At 34.1% G+C, this 17,938-nt stretch overlaps 2 protein-coding genes across 2 annotated transcripts in view; one reads left to right on the top strand and one right to left on the bottom strand.

Moving 5' to 3' along the window:
* Positions 1–3,100, bottom strand: part of LOC107750138 (nidogen-1-like) — a 38,875-nt gene extending 35,775 nt beyond the window's left edge. Inside the window, exon 1 of the mRNA XM_016565405.1 lies at positions 2,820–3,100. Within this exon, the coding sequence (XP_016420891.1) occupies positions 2,820–3,023 (204 nt within the window). The 5' untranslated portion in view covers positions 3,024–3,100. The remainder of the gene's footprint in view (positions 1–2,819) is intronic.
* Positions 3,101–8,031: 4,931 nt separating this feature from the next.
* Positions 8,032–13,811, top strand: LOC107750153 (integral membrane protein GPR137B-like). The gene is made up of 5 exons (XM_016565418.1): positions 8,032–8,088; positions 8,413–8,562; positions 9,256–9,384; positions 10,695–10,816; positions 13,395–13,811. Exons 1-5 carry the CDS (start codon positions 8,032–8,034, stop codon positions 13,498–13,500), a joined length of 564 nt encoding a protein of 187 aa, XP_016420904.1. The 3' UTR covers positions 13,501–13,811.
* The last annotated feature ends 4,127 nt before the right edge of the window (positions 13,812–17,938 follow it).

Below are 17,938 nucleotides of genomic sequence, written 5' to 3'. Positions count from 1 at the left end.
TATATATATATATATATATAACCCTGGACCACAAAACGAGTCATAAGTAGCACGGTTATATTAGTAGCAATAGCCAAACATACATTGTATGGGTCAAAATTATCGATGCTTTTTTTAATGCCAAAAATCAATTCATGTTCCATGAAGATATTTTGTAAATTTCCTACCGTAAATATATCAAAATTGAATTTTTGATCAGTAATATGCATTGCTAAGAACTTCATTTGGACAACTTTGAAGGTGACACATCAATGGAACGCTTATTTATTCAGCTTTCAGATGATGTATATATAAATCTCAATTTTAAAAAATTGACCCTTATGACTGGTTTTTGTGGTCCAGGGTCTCACACACACACATATATATATATAACACAACAAAAACACAATAATAATGGAATTATTTAATTTCTCACATATTCATTAATAATAACTATAGGCTACAGGTTTTCTGTTTTAACACAAAACTTTAGATATGATTTTTGCCAATTTGATGGGGGTTTTTTTTTGCATGGAAACCAAAATAGTACATAAATAGTACTGGATTTCGAAACAACAGGAAGGTTAGATCATCTGAACAGTCCAGGATCTGATTCACCCAATCAATACGCACTTAAGCAGGAATGTATCTGCAGTATTTCACGACAGGAGTCACTCACAGTCAACATGAACGCAAAACTGAAGCGATTTACCTCTGCGATAAACATTCCTGCTCTAATTGTTAATGATTCATCAGAACAATCAATCAAGCACTCACTTCTCCATGAATAAAATCAAGTTCTGCCCTACATTTCTTTTCACCAAGAATATATTGTAAACCAAAAATGAAATGGATCCATATATATATTGATATCCATCATATGATATATCTAAACTAATGTTTTGCATAAAATGCCAAAACATTACACTGCATTTACTGTATTGAATCATTCTGCTATAACCAGCTCATCATGAGTTTATTTGACAATAAACCAACTCTCTGAAGTATTCAAACCTAAATAACAATGCTGTTTCAAAACCTCTTCAAACTATCTGTTACTCAATTAGCACTGAGTCACAGCATTTCTATTTTAAGACAGTATAATGAGCTGTTTTGTCTGTTAACAGACAAATGTGCTGCTGTAGTTACAAGTCAATCAGATGGGCGAGAAAACACAGCAAAAACAAACCGCAAAGCGTTAGCATTATGAATATTATTAATCTTTTATTGCTGTTTACTGTAGAAAACACTCACTGACAGAGACTAATTTCGTTTTAGAAATGTTGGCGTTGGGCAGGTGTTGGGAATTTCAGCTGTGAATCTTATTTAGACTCAACAGGTTTCAGTAATTCACCCTAAACATACAAACATATTTGATAAATGCTATAAAATGCTATAAGACCCAGCTAACAAAAATGAAAATGTTATTTCAAACTTCCTTCATTCAAAAATTGCAGTTTTTAAGTTTTAAGTTTTCTTGGTTATGTTAACATTGGAAGAAAACATTAACGGAATGTTCAATTTTATCATTTTGCAAACATTATGGGAACGTTACTTCGGAATGTTTTCTGAACGTTCTAAAACAAGTAGTAGCGTTTAAAAAACAGACTAACGTCCAACTAAAATATTTCAGAAAAACGTTCCACGAATGATGTACAAATTGTGCTAATGTCTCGATAATGTTATTAAAGACCAGATAATTTTGAACGAATGTCCTATTAACGTTACTGGAAGAATGTGTCATCATAACTTTGAGAGAACTTTGCCAGAACGTTCTGAGAACAGTCCCTGTTAGCACGGAATACTGTATGTACTTCATAAATACTACTATGAACTAATATATTTGAATTAATTTGTAGCACTGCCGACCGTTGGCATTACTGGGTTGACCTGCTAAAAATGATTTCAAAGTGTAACTATACTGATTTAATAGATAGATATAGCTTATACCTAAAAAATATTTTTAAATCACATCACTATTCTGGACATGTACCATGGTAATTTGCCCTCGAAGTGGGGTAAATAGTACCAGTGCATGAATATGGCAATTATTTTTTATCATTGTTTATATCAAAGTATGTTTTACTAAAGTCATCATATTACGGAAGTGAATGTATCGCAGTATTGTATATCATCAGTGTTACTTTGTAAATGTAATAGGTTACAAATTACAAGTTACCTTATTTAAAATGTAATAAGTAACTATTTCAATTACTTTATTAAAGTAATGTAACTGATTACATTTGATTGCTTTTCTACATTTCTAACAAATGTTTTCACCTGAGTCAACCTTACAGTAGGCTACTCAACACTGATTACATCACTTGAATTAGGACTATAATAATTGAATTTTAAAGCACAGCCACCTTTAAGACTTTAGCACCTCTTTTTACTTTGAGATAATTCTGAGGTAAATACAGATTTAAAACCATAACAAGAAATAGTTTAATAGCCATGATTCTGTTTTTGAAATCAAATCTTTGCATAGCTATGAGAGGAAACACTGGCATCTAAAAAAACAACAACTGTTAATCTTAAAAATAAAGCATAAACCCAAACAGAAAATAAAACACCTATCGAATAAGTTTGTGTCCTAAACTCCTGAAACATTGCTGTCTCATATTTTAGAGCAGTCGGTGCAATTTGGGAAAGATATCAATCAAATCTATATGTGTGTGAAAATATTCAGATGTTACACATTTTCATAAGTAACTGCAATTTAATTCCACATTTTTTTCTCAGTAACTGTAACAGATTAGTTACGTTTATTCCGTTACATGTAACTAGTAACTCCCCAACACTGTAGCCTAGGCTATATATCATTCATAGCTCACACTCACGTAAATCTGGTTGAACTGTGCGTCGTAAAACGTGACTTGCTTCTCCAGCGTGATCTCCTGAGTCTCGTCATTGCCTTCATCAAGAGACTGGTCGCCTGCGCTTCTCCCGAATGGAAAAAGTTCTTGTCGTGTTATCCCGCTGACACACACTGACAATCCCAATAATAAGATCCACACTGGCCATCTCTGCCCCTGCCGACCCATTTCCAGTCCCGAACCGAAGCTGAAGCTGCCTGAGACTCACTGACTGACTGACTGAGGTGACAGCCCGTTTTAACCTGCAGCGCGATCTAGGACCCTATTTTTTTGTGACAGCGCCATCTAGCCAATTCTATTCCAACAGAAGAGACCTGATTCAAACAAAATTCAAACATCAAACAAACAGATGCAACGACTACACTGTAAAAAAGGGTTTAAGGATTTAACTTAAATTTACAATTAAAATTAAAAATGTTAATAAACCAACCTATTGAAGTTCTGAAATCTGTTTTGTACCGGGTACACTGATAATCATCAAAATCAGGTGGTGATGAGAAAGTCACCTAATGAACCAAAGCTCACCACAAGCAGCTTTTCCACAAGCTGAAAAGGCCAATAGACAGACAGACAGACAGATAGATAGATAGATAGATAGATAGACATAGACAGACAGACAGACAGACAGACAGACAGACAGACAGACAGACAGACAGACAGACAGACAGACAGACAGATAGACATTCAGACAGACAGACAGACAGACAGACAGACAGATAGATAGATAGATAGATAGACAGACAGACAGACAGACAGACAGATAGATAGATAGATAGGCGCTGATTTATGTTTCTGCCAGTGGGTGCTCAGCCTCCATAACATCTTTTTGGAACAAAAATGCTACTTCACTGTTAAACTAAATCTATAACATTTGTTGTGAATAAAGTAAAATGAAAAGTTGCGATCGCGGTTTTAAATTTAGATCTGCTCATATTGCATCAGATTTCTTTTTACGCTTTTTATTTACAGCGTTGCGCATTATAACCAATCACACACGATTCTGTTGAGCTTACGAACACAGTGGCCAATCAGAGGTGTTCAGATGAGTCATCGCTGAAACCCAGAGAGTTGTGAGTGCAGGCAATGGCAGACTCAAATCTGCACTCTCGCTAATTTTCTCAACATAAACAAGTGCAGATGCAGTTACATTTACATTTATTCATTTGGCAGACGTTTTTATCCAAAACGATAAAAGTGTACGAACGATGTAAGCAAGAGATTAATTTCACAATGCAGACAGCTATTTAATTTATTTAATTATTTTTAAAAAAATTTTTTTTTTTGAGAAAAATTCGTAAAAAATTCTAATTAGTGCTTGAAAGAAAATCATACAGGTTTGAAAAGACACAATTTTACTTTCATTACATCACCAAAAATATATGGCTGATTGAGAATGGCTGCTGATGATACTTAATAGTTTACATGTAGCTTCTGGTCAGACAGCCTAATTAATGCTCAGGACAGAAGTGTTCACTGCATCATCAGCGCTTGTCCTTTTGATAGTATAATAACTGATCACCATCCAAAAGACCATCAGAGCATGACCTTTTTGGCACAATGTCTTTCCCTTTGAAGCTGCACAATAACTGGCAATAATATCCTGAGTTAATTGTACTGTGTACAAATGAACAGTGACATGAGAAGAATGTGAGATTACAGTGGATAGGCTACATATGAATGCAAACTAACTGGATTGGATGGTTACTTTAGTTAATTAGGGGTTAGAGGTTAGTACTGTAGTCTGTAGTCTAGAGGTGTCTGTGGTGCTGTAATATTGAATAACAGCGCCATCTACTGCTCAATCACATCTCTACAACAAATCCCAACTCACGCGAGAATGCATTTTTGAAATTTAAAGAGTTTAAATTGAGGTCGCAGACATAACGCAGAAATGCATTATTTTTAAATAAAATGGAATGAAATTCATATAACTTAGATTTTTCTCTATGAATTGCATTTATCAATCATTTGTGCTATTTGCAGAAACTTTAAATTATAATGTTCAGTGTCTGAAGTGCCAGTTTGTATTTAATGAAATTTGCATTTATTTTAAACATATTTAACTATATACTTAAATGTTAGACCATGATGGAAGAATGCATAATTTCCCAGAATGCTCTATTGTCCATTATAAATCTTCTAAGTGGAGCCAAACAACATGAAGTGAGTTTTCCAGGTGGAAACCTTGAACAAAACAGCTCTGGAACAGTTTAGTTGTTATGTTGAACTAATGAAATTTCTTTGTTGAATGATTGTGCTGAACATCTTTAATTCCTCTTCCCGTCATTCCAATTCAACTTCCTGTCTTGTGGCCTGAATTGAAAGGGAGCCAGTTTTTATTAGATTTTTTTTTTCTCAATCCTGCTACATGAACTTGCAAAGCAACATATTCGTGGCTTTAATTCAAATAATAAGGCAAGAATATAGTGAAATATATGTCACTTTCAGCCTTTCCAAACCTGTATGATTTTCTTGTGAATTTATGAAGAATTTCTGATCTTTAGAAATTTCAGAAGGGCTGTTGAGCTCCAAAAAACACAAAAAACACCATGAACGTTTCATTATAGTAGTTCATAAAGTACCACAGTACTTCTTCACAAATCACAAAGAATATGTCTGGGACTGTAGTCTGTAGTCTAGAGGTGTCTGTGGTGCTGTAATATTGAATAATAGCGCCATCTACTGCTCAATCACATCTCTACAACAAATCCCAACGAATGAAAACAATTCTGCAAAGAAGAGTGGGCCAAAATTCCTGTGAAAGACTCATTGCCATTTATCACAAACACTTGATTGCAGTTGTTGCTGCAAAGGGTGGCACAACCAGTTATTATATTTAGGGGGCAATTACTTTTTCACGTAGTGCCAGGCAGGTTTGGACAGCTTTTTTCCCTCAATAAATGAAATCATAATTTAAAAACTGCAGTTTATATTTACTCAGGTTATCTTTGTGTAATATTAAAATTTGTTTGATTATCTGAATCTTTTAAGTGTGACAAATATGCAAACAATTAAAAAAACAGGACTTTTTCACACCACTGTAGTTATAAACGGAGACACATGAAATATGAAAAGATACATTTAATTCCCTAATAACCAGATCAAATGACCTTTATTGCACTGTTGATTGATTTGTCTCCCAGCTGTCCTTTGCTGCCCTCGATGACAGCTTGACCTCTGACCTCTAGGCCAAGCTGCATTCATCACTGAATTTCTGACCTGTGAATGAGAACCTAGGCTTCATCAGCAATAATTCAGTCCCAGTCCCAGACACAGAGAGGTTCTCATGGCTAGAGGAGCGTGGTAAAACCACAGGTTAGTCAAACAGAAACAAATGCTTAAAAGCTATAACCCCTTCAGAGCAGAGATTTCATCCGGCTGTAATGAGCTTATAGTAATAACTGGACTGGCTAACACAAGTCTGAAGTCAAAAAAGAGCCAACACAGACTGAATATTAATTAGTTTCCTTATACTCTAAAAAATGCTGGGTTGTTTCAACCCAACTTTGGGGCATATGTAAATGAATCATACGCGTGGGAGTACAGCGCGAGCAAAAAAAGAGAAGTGAAATCATTGACTGCGGTCTGAAGCATTGACACTACACTATAAAAACACTACAGGAAAAAACTGTGAATTATTTACTGTAAATCACCATATCTACCATACAATAATCAACTGATTTATAATTAACACGACAATGCATGTTATTTTAAATGCACAACAAGTGTCCACATACTTTTGTCATTTAGTGCACGGTACTTTATATATGCTTAAGAACTGTAAATTGTGCATTTTTGGAATAAACGAGTGCAAGTTTTTATTGTAGAGTGAACTGGATTTTTTTAGTCTAGTTTTATTCAAGCTTTCTCTCACACTAATGTCATTTGTAAAGGCCAGATCAGGTTGAAATAGCTCAGTAAAAAATGAAGGAAAGTAAATTTGAAAAAAAAATAAAAATAAATAAAATTAGTATATAAATTATATTAACTCCTGATTAAAAAAATAAATAATAATAATAAGATTTGGATCCCACTAAAGGAAACAAAAAAACCTGCAAATGTCCCTGGTTTACATGGAATTTGTTTTTTTTAATTAAATAAAAAAATAAAAAATTCTATTTTAGCAAAAGGATTTATGCAATATTTATACAATAACTTATACAGTACTCTTAATGACTTGGATCCAACTGAAGGAAAATACAATCAAATTAATGAAATATGTAAATGAATGTAAATATAAAAAATGTAAATGAAAATGCAAAAAAAAGTGAAAAAAGTGAAGAAAACAAATGCACTTGCCCCTTGTTTATATATACAATGGAAAAAGAAAGGAATGAAACTGTATCCATACAGTATAATACAGTATAAAGTTACCTGTAACCTGTGTTTCATTATGTAAAGCAAATAAACTGCTCTACTGAATCTTCAAGCTACACTCTTAAAAATAAAGGTGCTTCACGATGCCATAGAAGAACCTTTTTTGTCTAAATGGTTCCATAAAGAACCTTCAACATCTGAAGAACCTTTCCGTTTCACAAAAGGTTCTTTGCTTTGCGAAAGAAGGTTCTTCAGATTATAAAAAGGTAAGAAAGAACCTTTGAAAAAATGGTTCTTCTATGGCATCGCTGTGAAGAACCTTTGAAGCACCTTCATTTTTAAGAGTGTAACCTGTAAAAATTCAGATTTGGTGCTACTCAAAGGGAAAAATGTTGGTTTATGGACATTAAAAAAGAAAGAAATTAAAATTAAAATTGTCCCTGGTATATAAAGTATAAAGTTGCTTATATAAAGATGTACCCTGTGTTTCATTCTATAAAAGCAACTCTGTAAACAGCCATATATTGTGCAGAGAACGCAGCATAAGCATCCCGTGGGAGTCTGCCAGCGCTGGGAAGCTGAGCGCAGGGTTAAAGGTACAGTAAAGCACGTCAACACAGCGTCAGAGGGGCTGTCCTTCCTCCTCCTCCTCCCTCCGCTTTCACTGCCCGCTGCACAATGCTCTTTCTTTTCCTCTTTCTCCCTCATTTCCTTCCCCTAAACCCTCGGCTGCTCTCAGAGGCTCGTTTCCTCCAGCAGAATCAGGGCTGTGGTGATTTTAAGACGTGAAGGAGGAGCTGCAGAAGCCGCTGGAGGAGGAAAGGCCCCTTCTAGACTTGCTTCTCCAGGCAGCAGAGCCATGGAGAGCGACTCGCTCCCTCCTCCGCCGACCTTCAGCCCGGCCGTGCCTCCCTTCGTCGAGCAGCAGCTCATTTGCATTTAAAGAGACAGGCCCGAAAAACAGCGCGTTTCTGCTTCCACTCAAAATAGGCATTTTCAAAATTATATAATAAATGATCTGTTGAGGATTTTGAGCTGAAATTTCACAGACACATTCTGGGGACACCAGAGACTTATATTACATATTGTAAAAAAGGGGCATAATATGTCTCCTTTAAGAATTTTAACATCCATGGAGTGGAATAATCCCTGTTCAAAAACAGTATATTTTCTTCACTCTAAAATGAATTGGATGGTGTTTTGTACCAGAATTGAATCAGGTCTCGTCTTTTCTGTCCAGGGAACATCCGTGTGTCAGGTGACTATAATCGGAGCGACGGTGATCTTGCTGTACTTGTCCCGTGCGTGTTACAACCTAGTGGTGCTGGCACTGGCAAAAATCAAGAGCATCAACTCATTCGACTACGACTGGTACAACGTATCAGACCAGGTATGTTCAATGCAATTGTTTTGATAGAGGGAACGCAATACATGTTCAGTTTCAACATTATTTGTTCTTCAAACATTCCTCTTTAAAATAAAAAAAGGTATCATCTATATGCAAAAGTTTTTGACCACTGAAAATGTGCACAATTTACTCCTGAGATCAACATATCTCTGGATTTGAACCATATAAGGCCTTATAAATGAAGAGACTAAAAGAAAAGTTTTGTCAAAAACCAGTACCTAAAAGGATATTAAGATTAAGATAACTTCTTGAGTTACAGGTATGCAAACTTTGTGGAAAAAACAGTCACCATAGGCATATAATTCAACATAGATTGCTAAAATCAACAGATTTCGTGCGTTAAAATAACAATGATGCTGCCATCTTTATAAAGTCACTTTACCCTCCAGTAATTTGGCTCTAAATTGTCAAATTTGGTCATTTCTGGTCACCTTCTCTACAAAATAGTGGCTTATTCAGTAAATATTAATCCATGGCATTTAATATTTTGGCTTTCATTCCTATTCATATTTGCCTTTCTTCAGAAAAATATGAACAAAATCAAAAATTTGAGTTTGGGAAGTTTCTGGAATTTGGTTGATTTGACAGAATGAGCCTTTTAGTATTTTTAGTATGTCTTGATGAATTTGGCCATTTTGCTGATTTTTGCAACCACTGAAATTGTTTTTTCTCCAGGCAGATCTGAAGTCGACGTTGGGCGACGCTGGATATGTGGTTTTTGGGGTGATCCTGTTTGTTTGGGAGCTGCTGCCCACTTCACTGGTGGTCTTCTTTTTCAGAGTCCGTAAGCCAGCTCAGGATCGAGTATGAGATTTATCATCTTTTAATGCACTTCCCAGTTCTTAACATACAATATTCAAATTACCATTCAAAAGTTTGGGGTCAATAAAAAAGTAATATTTTTATTCATCAAGGATGCATTTAATCAAAAGTGACAGTAAAGATAATCTTACAAAAGAAAGATTTCTAAGGATCATGTGCCACTGAAGACTGGAGTAATGATGCTGAAAATTCAGCCTTGCAACCAAAGGAATAAATTACATTTTAACAGATATTCACAAAGAAAACAGCGATTTTAAATTGTAAAAATATGTCACTATTTTTATTGTATTTTCGATCAAACAAATGCAGCCTTGGTGCGCAGAAGAGACTAATTTCATAAACATTAAGCACAAAAAATCATACCGACCCCAAACTTTTGAACGGTACATAATACATAATATCAACAATATAATGCTGAAGACTCTCTCTTTGGCTTGTAGAGTGTGTCAGTGATCCCTGGCCACATGTTCTCATCTAGAGCTTATTTCTTTGACAACCCGCGGCGTTACGACAGCGATGATGATCTCGCGTGGAGTATCATCCCACACACTACACTATAAAAACACTACAGGAAAAAACTGTGAATTATTTACTGTAAATCACCATATCTACCATACAATAATCAACTGATTTATAATTAACACGACAATGCATGTTATTTTAAATGCACAACAAGTGTCCACATACATTTTGTCATTTAGTGCACGGTACTTTATATATGCTTAAGAACTGTAAATTGTGGATTCCATTTTTGGAATAAACGAGTTCAAGTTTTTATTGTAGAGTGAACTGGATTTTTTTAGTCTAGCTTTATTCAAGCTTTCTCTCACACTAATGTCATTTGTAAAGGCCAGATCAGGTTGAAATAGCTCAGTAAGGTAACTTTTACAGTATATGACACTCTTTAGTCCCCCAAATGTGCCTGAATCAGATCTTATGTAATATTTCTGAACATGCTGATACTGTTCAGTGCAATGTTTCAGATGGAGATGAGCAGTAAAGCACTTGCTTTACAACTTGCTTGTTTCTGTTTTGACCAACATGCTTTGACAAAGGAACTGGTGACTTTTATGATCCTGCAGTAAGGTAACTTTTACAGTATATGACACTCTTTAGTCCCCCAAATGTGCCTGAATCAGATCTTATGTAATATTTCTGAACATGCTGATACTGTATGTCAGTGCAGTTAAGCACTTGCTTTACAACTTGCTTGTTTCTGTTAAAACTTTTGAACGGTACATAATACATAATATCAACAATATAATGCTGAAGACTCTCTCTTTGGCTTGTAGAGTGTGTCAGTGATCCCTGGCCACATGTTCTCATCTAGAGCTTATTTCTTTGACAACCCGCGGCGTTACGACAGCGATGATGATCTCGCGTGGAGTATCATCCCACAAAACATTCAAGCCAGGTACGACAGTCAAGTTTGGCATTCAGTCTTAAATGATTGAATCACCATATATAATAATCTACTCCATGCCTTCTCTCGTCTTGATGGATAGTTTAGAGGTTTTTATCCAGTAAAAGCTCTAAAAGTGTAATTGTTTAAACGTCCAGCTTCAGCTGGTGCTTCACTGTCAAATCTTTACTGATTTTAGTCACGTAAATGTAAGAATAACTAGTAATATTTCCAGATGAACGAACACTCAGTGGACTGAAGCAACTTATTTTAACTTGATTATTTAGTGTATGTTAAGGAGCCCGCACATGGCGTGCAGGAAAAAAATAGTAGGCTAAATTGTGTGCACGATTTACCACTTCGTTCCCTCGATTTATAAATTGTGCACATGATTTATAAATCGAGGGAACTAATTAGTAAACTATGGAGATGAGCAGTAAAGCACTTGCTTTACAACTTGCTTGTTTCTGTTTTGACCAACATGCTTTGACAAAGGAACTGGTGACTTTTATGATCCTGAATGTGTCATTCTCTGTTTAATAAGTCATGAGCTTAACAGCTTTATGCATGCAGTATTTACACTAACTTACGGCTTGTTTTCTGGTACAGGTCATTTTCAAGGCGAAGTCTAAATATTCACCAGAACTTCAGAAGTACAGGTGAATATATGGATCCAAAAACTCTCATCTGAAGCTTATGTATTTGTACTTTTAAAAAATACGTTTTGTTTATAATTTTTAAGTTTTTTTTTTTAAATAATTTTTCCAAAACTTTGGAATAATGTACCTCAAAACGTTTTTCCAATGTTTTGTTTTTACTTCTGTATTCTTTGTTTTTGCTTAGACTATGGATTAGTTTTTTTTTATTATGTATTTTGTATTTGTTAAGCGACCTTGAGGTCCTGAAAGCAGCTATATAAAATAAACGATTATTATTATTTATTTATTTATATTAATGTTATCTGATTATTAAAATCATGTGGAAAAAATAAACCATCGAAATTATATGCAAAAAGGCTAATAAAAATATTTTTAAAATAAATACTATAGTTTAAAACATTTTTATTAGCTTTTTATAATATACTAATATGCTTATGTGCTTTCATAATATAATATACATAATATATATAGATAAAGCAGAATAATATTATTTATGATATATATATATATATATATATTAAATAAGTATCACTGAGATATAATATAGTTATTATTAATATTTTAAATAAATTTTTATTTTTATATTTTCTGTTTTCAATTTAATTTAATGTCAAGTTTGTAACTTTGTTGTTTGTTTTGTCATTTTTAGTAGTTTTTCATATATATTTACTGTACTTATTAATATTTTATTTCAGTTTTAGTTTTTAGTTATTTTAGTATGTCATGTTGAACCAAATTAAAACAAGAAATGATTTGACTTTATTTCAGCTAATGTGTATTTTATTTCAAGTAATGCAAATGTTTATGGTTTTAACGACAGCTGCAGTTTTAGTTTTAGTGAACTACAATAAGCGTGCAGCATGCTGTAATAATGCGCTAGCTTCACTCTGTGGTGTCTCGTCAGGCTGCCGCTGTACCTGCTCTTCCTGTGCATCAGCATCATCTTCCTGCTGGTGAACCTGACCTGTGCTCTGCTGGTGAAGATGACGAAGGCCGACACAGAGACTGTAGTGCTGGTGCGCGTGGCCATCAACGACACTCTGTTCGTCCTCTGCGCCGTCTCACTCTCACTGTGTCTCTATAAGATCGCCAAGATGTCTTTGGCCAACATCTACCTGGAGTCCAAGGTAATGAAACACAAATACACAAAGAAAGCAGATGAAAGCTTGGGTTACACTGTACGGCAAGATTAAAGACAATATAAACATACTACAATATATACAGAAGAAGACAGGTGTGTGTGACTACGATCATTCATTCAGTTTAGATCGTAACTTCGGAGCGCAGATCACGAATCATTTGATCCAGATCGAGACTTCGAGAGTGTGTATCCCAAATCATTTGAATCAGAAAAAATGAATCATGGTTTTACTATAGCAAAAGTGTAGTAACCATGGTTTTTTGTGGTTAATTTTTGTAAGAGATGTGTTGCCAGGTTAAAAAAGTAATACAGGCTAAATTGTGTGCACGATTTACCACTTCGTTCCCTCGATTTATAAATTGTGCACATGATTTATAAATCGAGGGAACTAATTAGTAAACTGTGCACATGATTTATAAATCGAGAGAACGAATTAGTAAATTGTGCACACAATTTATTTTTTTTTTCTTGCATGTCTTGCTCCGTAGTATATAACACCAAACATCATCTTTTTAGAAAAAAAAAAAATGTGTTAAAATGTGAGTATCTAATATGATAAATCATATTGTTTGTTTGAGAAGCATTCAAAACTTAAAATATTTACTTTCCAATTGCATATTCTTGGTATTATTGTCAACAATTAATCTGTAGAAAAACTTCTGAAATTACATACCTCAGCTTTCAATTTTTCAATGGAAAGCTGCATCGCTCTAAATTAGACTGATGTAAGACCTGAATGTAAGATCTGACCAGAACTGTTTGAATAATTGCCTGTTGCTTTCGTTCACAGTCTTACGCCGGACAGTTATGATTGGGGTAGTCAAAACAACAGTTTCACTGCATACGTCGAAGCTGAAGAGTCTCATCTAGCGCCAGAGGAGTTGAATCCCTATTAGAACATTCCCAATGAGGAGTGGTATTATTTTGCACATTCCCCATCTCTGATGGGAAATATTACATACCACAGATGTCTTTACCAATATTTATTACGGTATTTCAATATAATACGACAGTGTGGCTCTGGAAGCAAAACCACCAATCAGTTTCTCCAAAAAGAAATAGATTCTTACCAATAATGTGAAATATTAATTTACAAGTAAATGTGATTTCTAATACACTATCCAGAGATTAATTAGAGAAATCACTGTTACAATGGAAACGGTTCCACTCAATCCCATGATTCATTGCAAATTAATTAATCGAGTCCACCTCCATATATTCTACATAGTAATACTTGTATATTTAAATATTTGCATTTATATTTAATATTTGCATTTTGTATTTAAATATATCTATAAATGACTAAGTCAATCATTTTATATTATACAGCTGTGCTTTTGATTTGATTATTTGCAATGCATCATGGGAAGAGTAGTTCATTGCCTCATTAAATAAATTGAGTATGATTTCTTGTACAAACACAAACTGAAATAACTCATTACAAGTATTACATCTTTTATTAGTTTTATATTGTATGGTTGTTTTTGATTTGATTATTTGCAGTGCCTCATGGGAAGAGTAGCGCATTGCCGCATTAAAGAAATTAAATATAATTTCATCTTCAAACACAAATTGAAATCCCTATGGAGAAAATGAATGGGGAAAATATTTCCAGAATCAGTGGCCGTTCGTTGTCGCGTTCATTTCTTTAAACTTGTAGGCCAGTAGTTCTCATTTCAGATGCACAAAAAAGCTATATTTCTGAGTTTGCACTGTCAATTATATACAGAAGAATATATATGAATTAATATATTAAGTATACTAGATAAGTATGCTAACATTCCACTGTGCGAAACATAGTTTTTGTTGCAATTTTTGTATTGCTGCTCCATAAACAAAATCATTATCTTCATTTCAGTTCTGTTCAGATTCGGACACAAACCTGTTTAACAAAACCAGATGAAGGAAATAATTCATTTCATATTTACTTGGCCTGAACTGTGAAAATGTTATTGACACTCTCCCATTGAAGATTTCTATTTTTGGAGACTTTTTTTTTTTATAGACAACTGCAATATAATGCATAAACAGAATGATCACTATAGACAAAACAAAAAATGTATATATTTTGAAATGTTGAGAAGTGAATGAAGGGGTTTGGTTTGTTGTCCACTGTTTTTTATAAATGCATTTTTAGTGTTTGACTGTACAGTTTGTAGCTTTTGCACTTTGTAAGACTTTGTTTTCTACATTAATAAAAGAAAAATTCTCTATATTAAAGACACTGAGATCACTTGTCTAGACATTAAACCAAATCAATAGCAGATTGACAAAAACTGTTTAGCTTTCCATCAGTGTCTCAGCAATAGATGCTCTGCAGTGAATGGGTGCCGTCAGAATGAGAGTCCAAACAGCTGATAAAAACATCACAATAATCCACAAGTAATCCACACCACTCCAGTCCAGCAGTTAACATCTGGAGAAGACAAAAGCTGAAACTAATCCAGCATTAAGACGTTTTAACTTCAAACTATTGCTTCCGGCTAAAATACAAGTCCATAATCCATAATAACGTTTCCTGGAAGTAACGGTTTGAAGTTAAAAACATCTTAATGCTGGATTAGTTTCAGCTTTTGTCTTCTCCAGATGTTAACTGCTGGACTGGAGTGGTGTGGATTACTTGTGGATTACTGTGATGTTTTTATCAGCTGTTTGGACTCTCATTCTGACGGCACCCATTCACTGCAGCGCATCCATTGCTGAGACACTGATGCAATGCTACATTTCTCCAAATCTGATGAAGAAACAAACTCATCCTAATCTTCGACGACTTGAGGGTGATTACAGTATTTTCATTTTTTGGTGAACTATTTCTTTAAGAAGCATGTGCTCTCTACTACAATAAACAGTAATGTTGTTCTTGCCTATAATATACTCATTCATATCTTTTTCTTTAGACACACACTGTAACTGCTCATCCATTATAAAAGAGTGTTGTTTTGCGTCTGCTCATGTCTAATGCCTCCATTCATTCAGACGTACAACAGAGCATTTGGGCTTATAGTGACGTGTGCAACCACAGCTAGCAAGTGTTACTCTGGTAAATTAAAGCTTCATACATAAACTCAAATCTGCAATAAGTAAATACTAGTGCTGTCAAACGATTAATCGTGATTAATCGCATCCAAAATAAAAGTTTTTGTTTACATAATATATGTGTGTGTACTGTGTATATTTATTATGTATATATAAATACACATACATGCATGTATATATTTCAGAAAATGTTTATATTTGTATATTAAATATATTTTTATATAATAGAAATTATATAAATATATACATGTATATACATGCACAATATATACTGTATGAGTGTGTATTTATATACATAATAAATATACACAGTACACACATATATATATTATGTAGACAAAAACTTTTATTTTGGATGTGTTTAATCATTTGACAGCACTAGTAAATACTATACAGTATTTCCAGGCAACCAATTTGGACAAATGGTGTTACAAGAGATATTTCTCATCGTTTGCTCACCTTCATGCTGTTCAAAATCCAAATGACTTTCTTTCTTTGGTGGAGCACAAAAGGACAAATTCTGACAAATGTTCATGCTGCTCTTTTCCATGAAAAGACAAAAAAAAAAAAACAGTTTGCAAAAAATTAAATGTGTAAGTGTTTATTTTTTACTTTTTTCTTTATCCATGCCTTTTAAATGTTTTATGTCATGTTGGAAATTTATGACACATTTCAGGGTTGTTAATATACTTAAATAGCATATTCGGCAGCTTAAAACGTGTTCACGTTTATATGCATGTTATACAACAAAACCTGGGCTGCGTTCAGCCCCGACAAAACGGTGCAAAAGGTTGTTTAAACGGAAACGGTGGTGTTGATATTTAGACAGACTTAAAGAAGTTCCAGATCTATACTTGTGCTCTTATTATTTCAGTTATTTTGCCTTTAATGTAAATAAACATGTGCAAACAATATACTTGCTCTTGTGAATTTATTAGGATGTTAATTACACTGTGCCAGCTGTCTCTTTAATACCGCGTGGTTTAGATACTGTACATGTTGCTGCTGATTGGGCTGACATGTTTGACACGCCCACCAAACAAGAGAAAACGCATCTCAAACCCCGTTGCACACCGTTTCCAGGAAACATGTCGTTCAAACCGGAAACCGTAGCAAAACGGTGCGCACCGGTTTGAGCTTGAACGTGCCCCTGGTCTCTTGCAGTAATGTTAAACACACAAAACGTATTTTTCCCCAAAACTGCTATTCTAAAACGTTCACATCAATAGTAGTAAGATATTTCAATTTGGTATTTACTATTATTTTAGCACTGGTAATGTCTTGACGATATAGGATAGGCATGAAAAAACAATATTTCCGAAATCAATCGATATTAATCAATTTGGGCCGTATAATAGATGCTATTGAAACCTCCTAGTTGACATCTTGCAATTACGGTAATTTTGACATGAATGACTAGATTGCATCATTGATTTCGTATAGATCTACCGAAAAATAACAATAAACTGACAAGCGATTGCTGACAAACCCGTCACAATTAAATCAGCGCGGAAACAGCGCCACCTAGCGAACCAGACGAGCAATTACATCCCATTGAGATGAGAGTGAAACAAACCATTTCAAACAATGTCAAAACATGCATGACATTTGCTTAGAAGCTTTCGTAGCTGAGATCATTATTGTTCAAATGCTTGTGTACAGGTTGTACGTGCAAATTAATATGCTTGTGTAATAGTTTGAGCAAGTACTTCATTATTTATGTGTAGAGGGATGTAAATAAAGAGCTAAAGTTACTTACATAAGAACACGAAACATTAATCTTGATATTTTCAATCAGAGTAGACTGCTTCGGAGTGAAACAACCCATCTACTAAAACAACATCACTAATACATACTGAGATTTACTTGCTTTTCCCTCCAAAATGATGTCACTTCCTGGAGGATGATGTCATTACGCAATTCATCTTTGAATTTACAAACAAACAAACCAACAAATTAATAAATAAATAGTAACACTGAGAACACAATAGAAAAAAGTATACAATGATTAGCAATGGAAACAATTTTTAAAAAATAGTTCAACATTTCAAATAAACAAACAAACACCTGGATTTTTTTTTTCAGATTTTATTAATAAACTGCCAATGTTTCATCTTACAAGGCAAAATGGTAACATCCTTCCAAATTAAAGCATTGAAATAAAATTCAAATATAATCTATGGTTGTTTTTTTGTCATTGTAATATATATAAAAAAAAAAAAGTAACAATTTCTTACAAATTGTGAGTTTATTATTTTATCCAACGTCAGAACACATGATGTTGATATTAATGACACA

The sequence above is a fragment of the Sinocyclocheilus rhinocerous genome, unplaced genomic scaffold (assembly GCF_001515625.1).
Source record: "Sinocyclocheilus rhinocerous isolate Xijiao unplaced genomic scaffold, SAMN03320098_v1.1 scaffold1822, whole genome shotgun sequence".
Lineage (NCBI taxonomy): Eukaryota > Metazoa > Chordata > Actinopteri > Cypriniformes > Cyprinidae > Sinocyclocheilus > Sinocyclocheilus rhinocerous.
This window is presented reverse-complemented; position numbering and strand designations above follow the sequence as displayed.

Coding starts and splice junctions, on each gene's coding strand:
- LOC107750153 (XM_016565418.1), top strand. CDS start 8,032: ATGGAGAGCGACTCGCTCCCTCCTCCGCCGACCTTCAGCCCGGCCGTG. Junction 8,563..9,255: donor GGTACAACGTATCAGACCAG/GTATGTTCAATG, acceptor TTTTTTCTCCAG/GCAGATCTGAAGTCGACGTT. Junction 10,817..13,394: donor CCACAAAACATTCAAGCCAG/GTACGACAGTCA, acceptor TTTCGTTCACAG/TCTTACGCCGGACAGTTATG.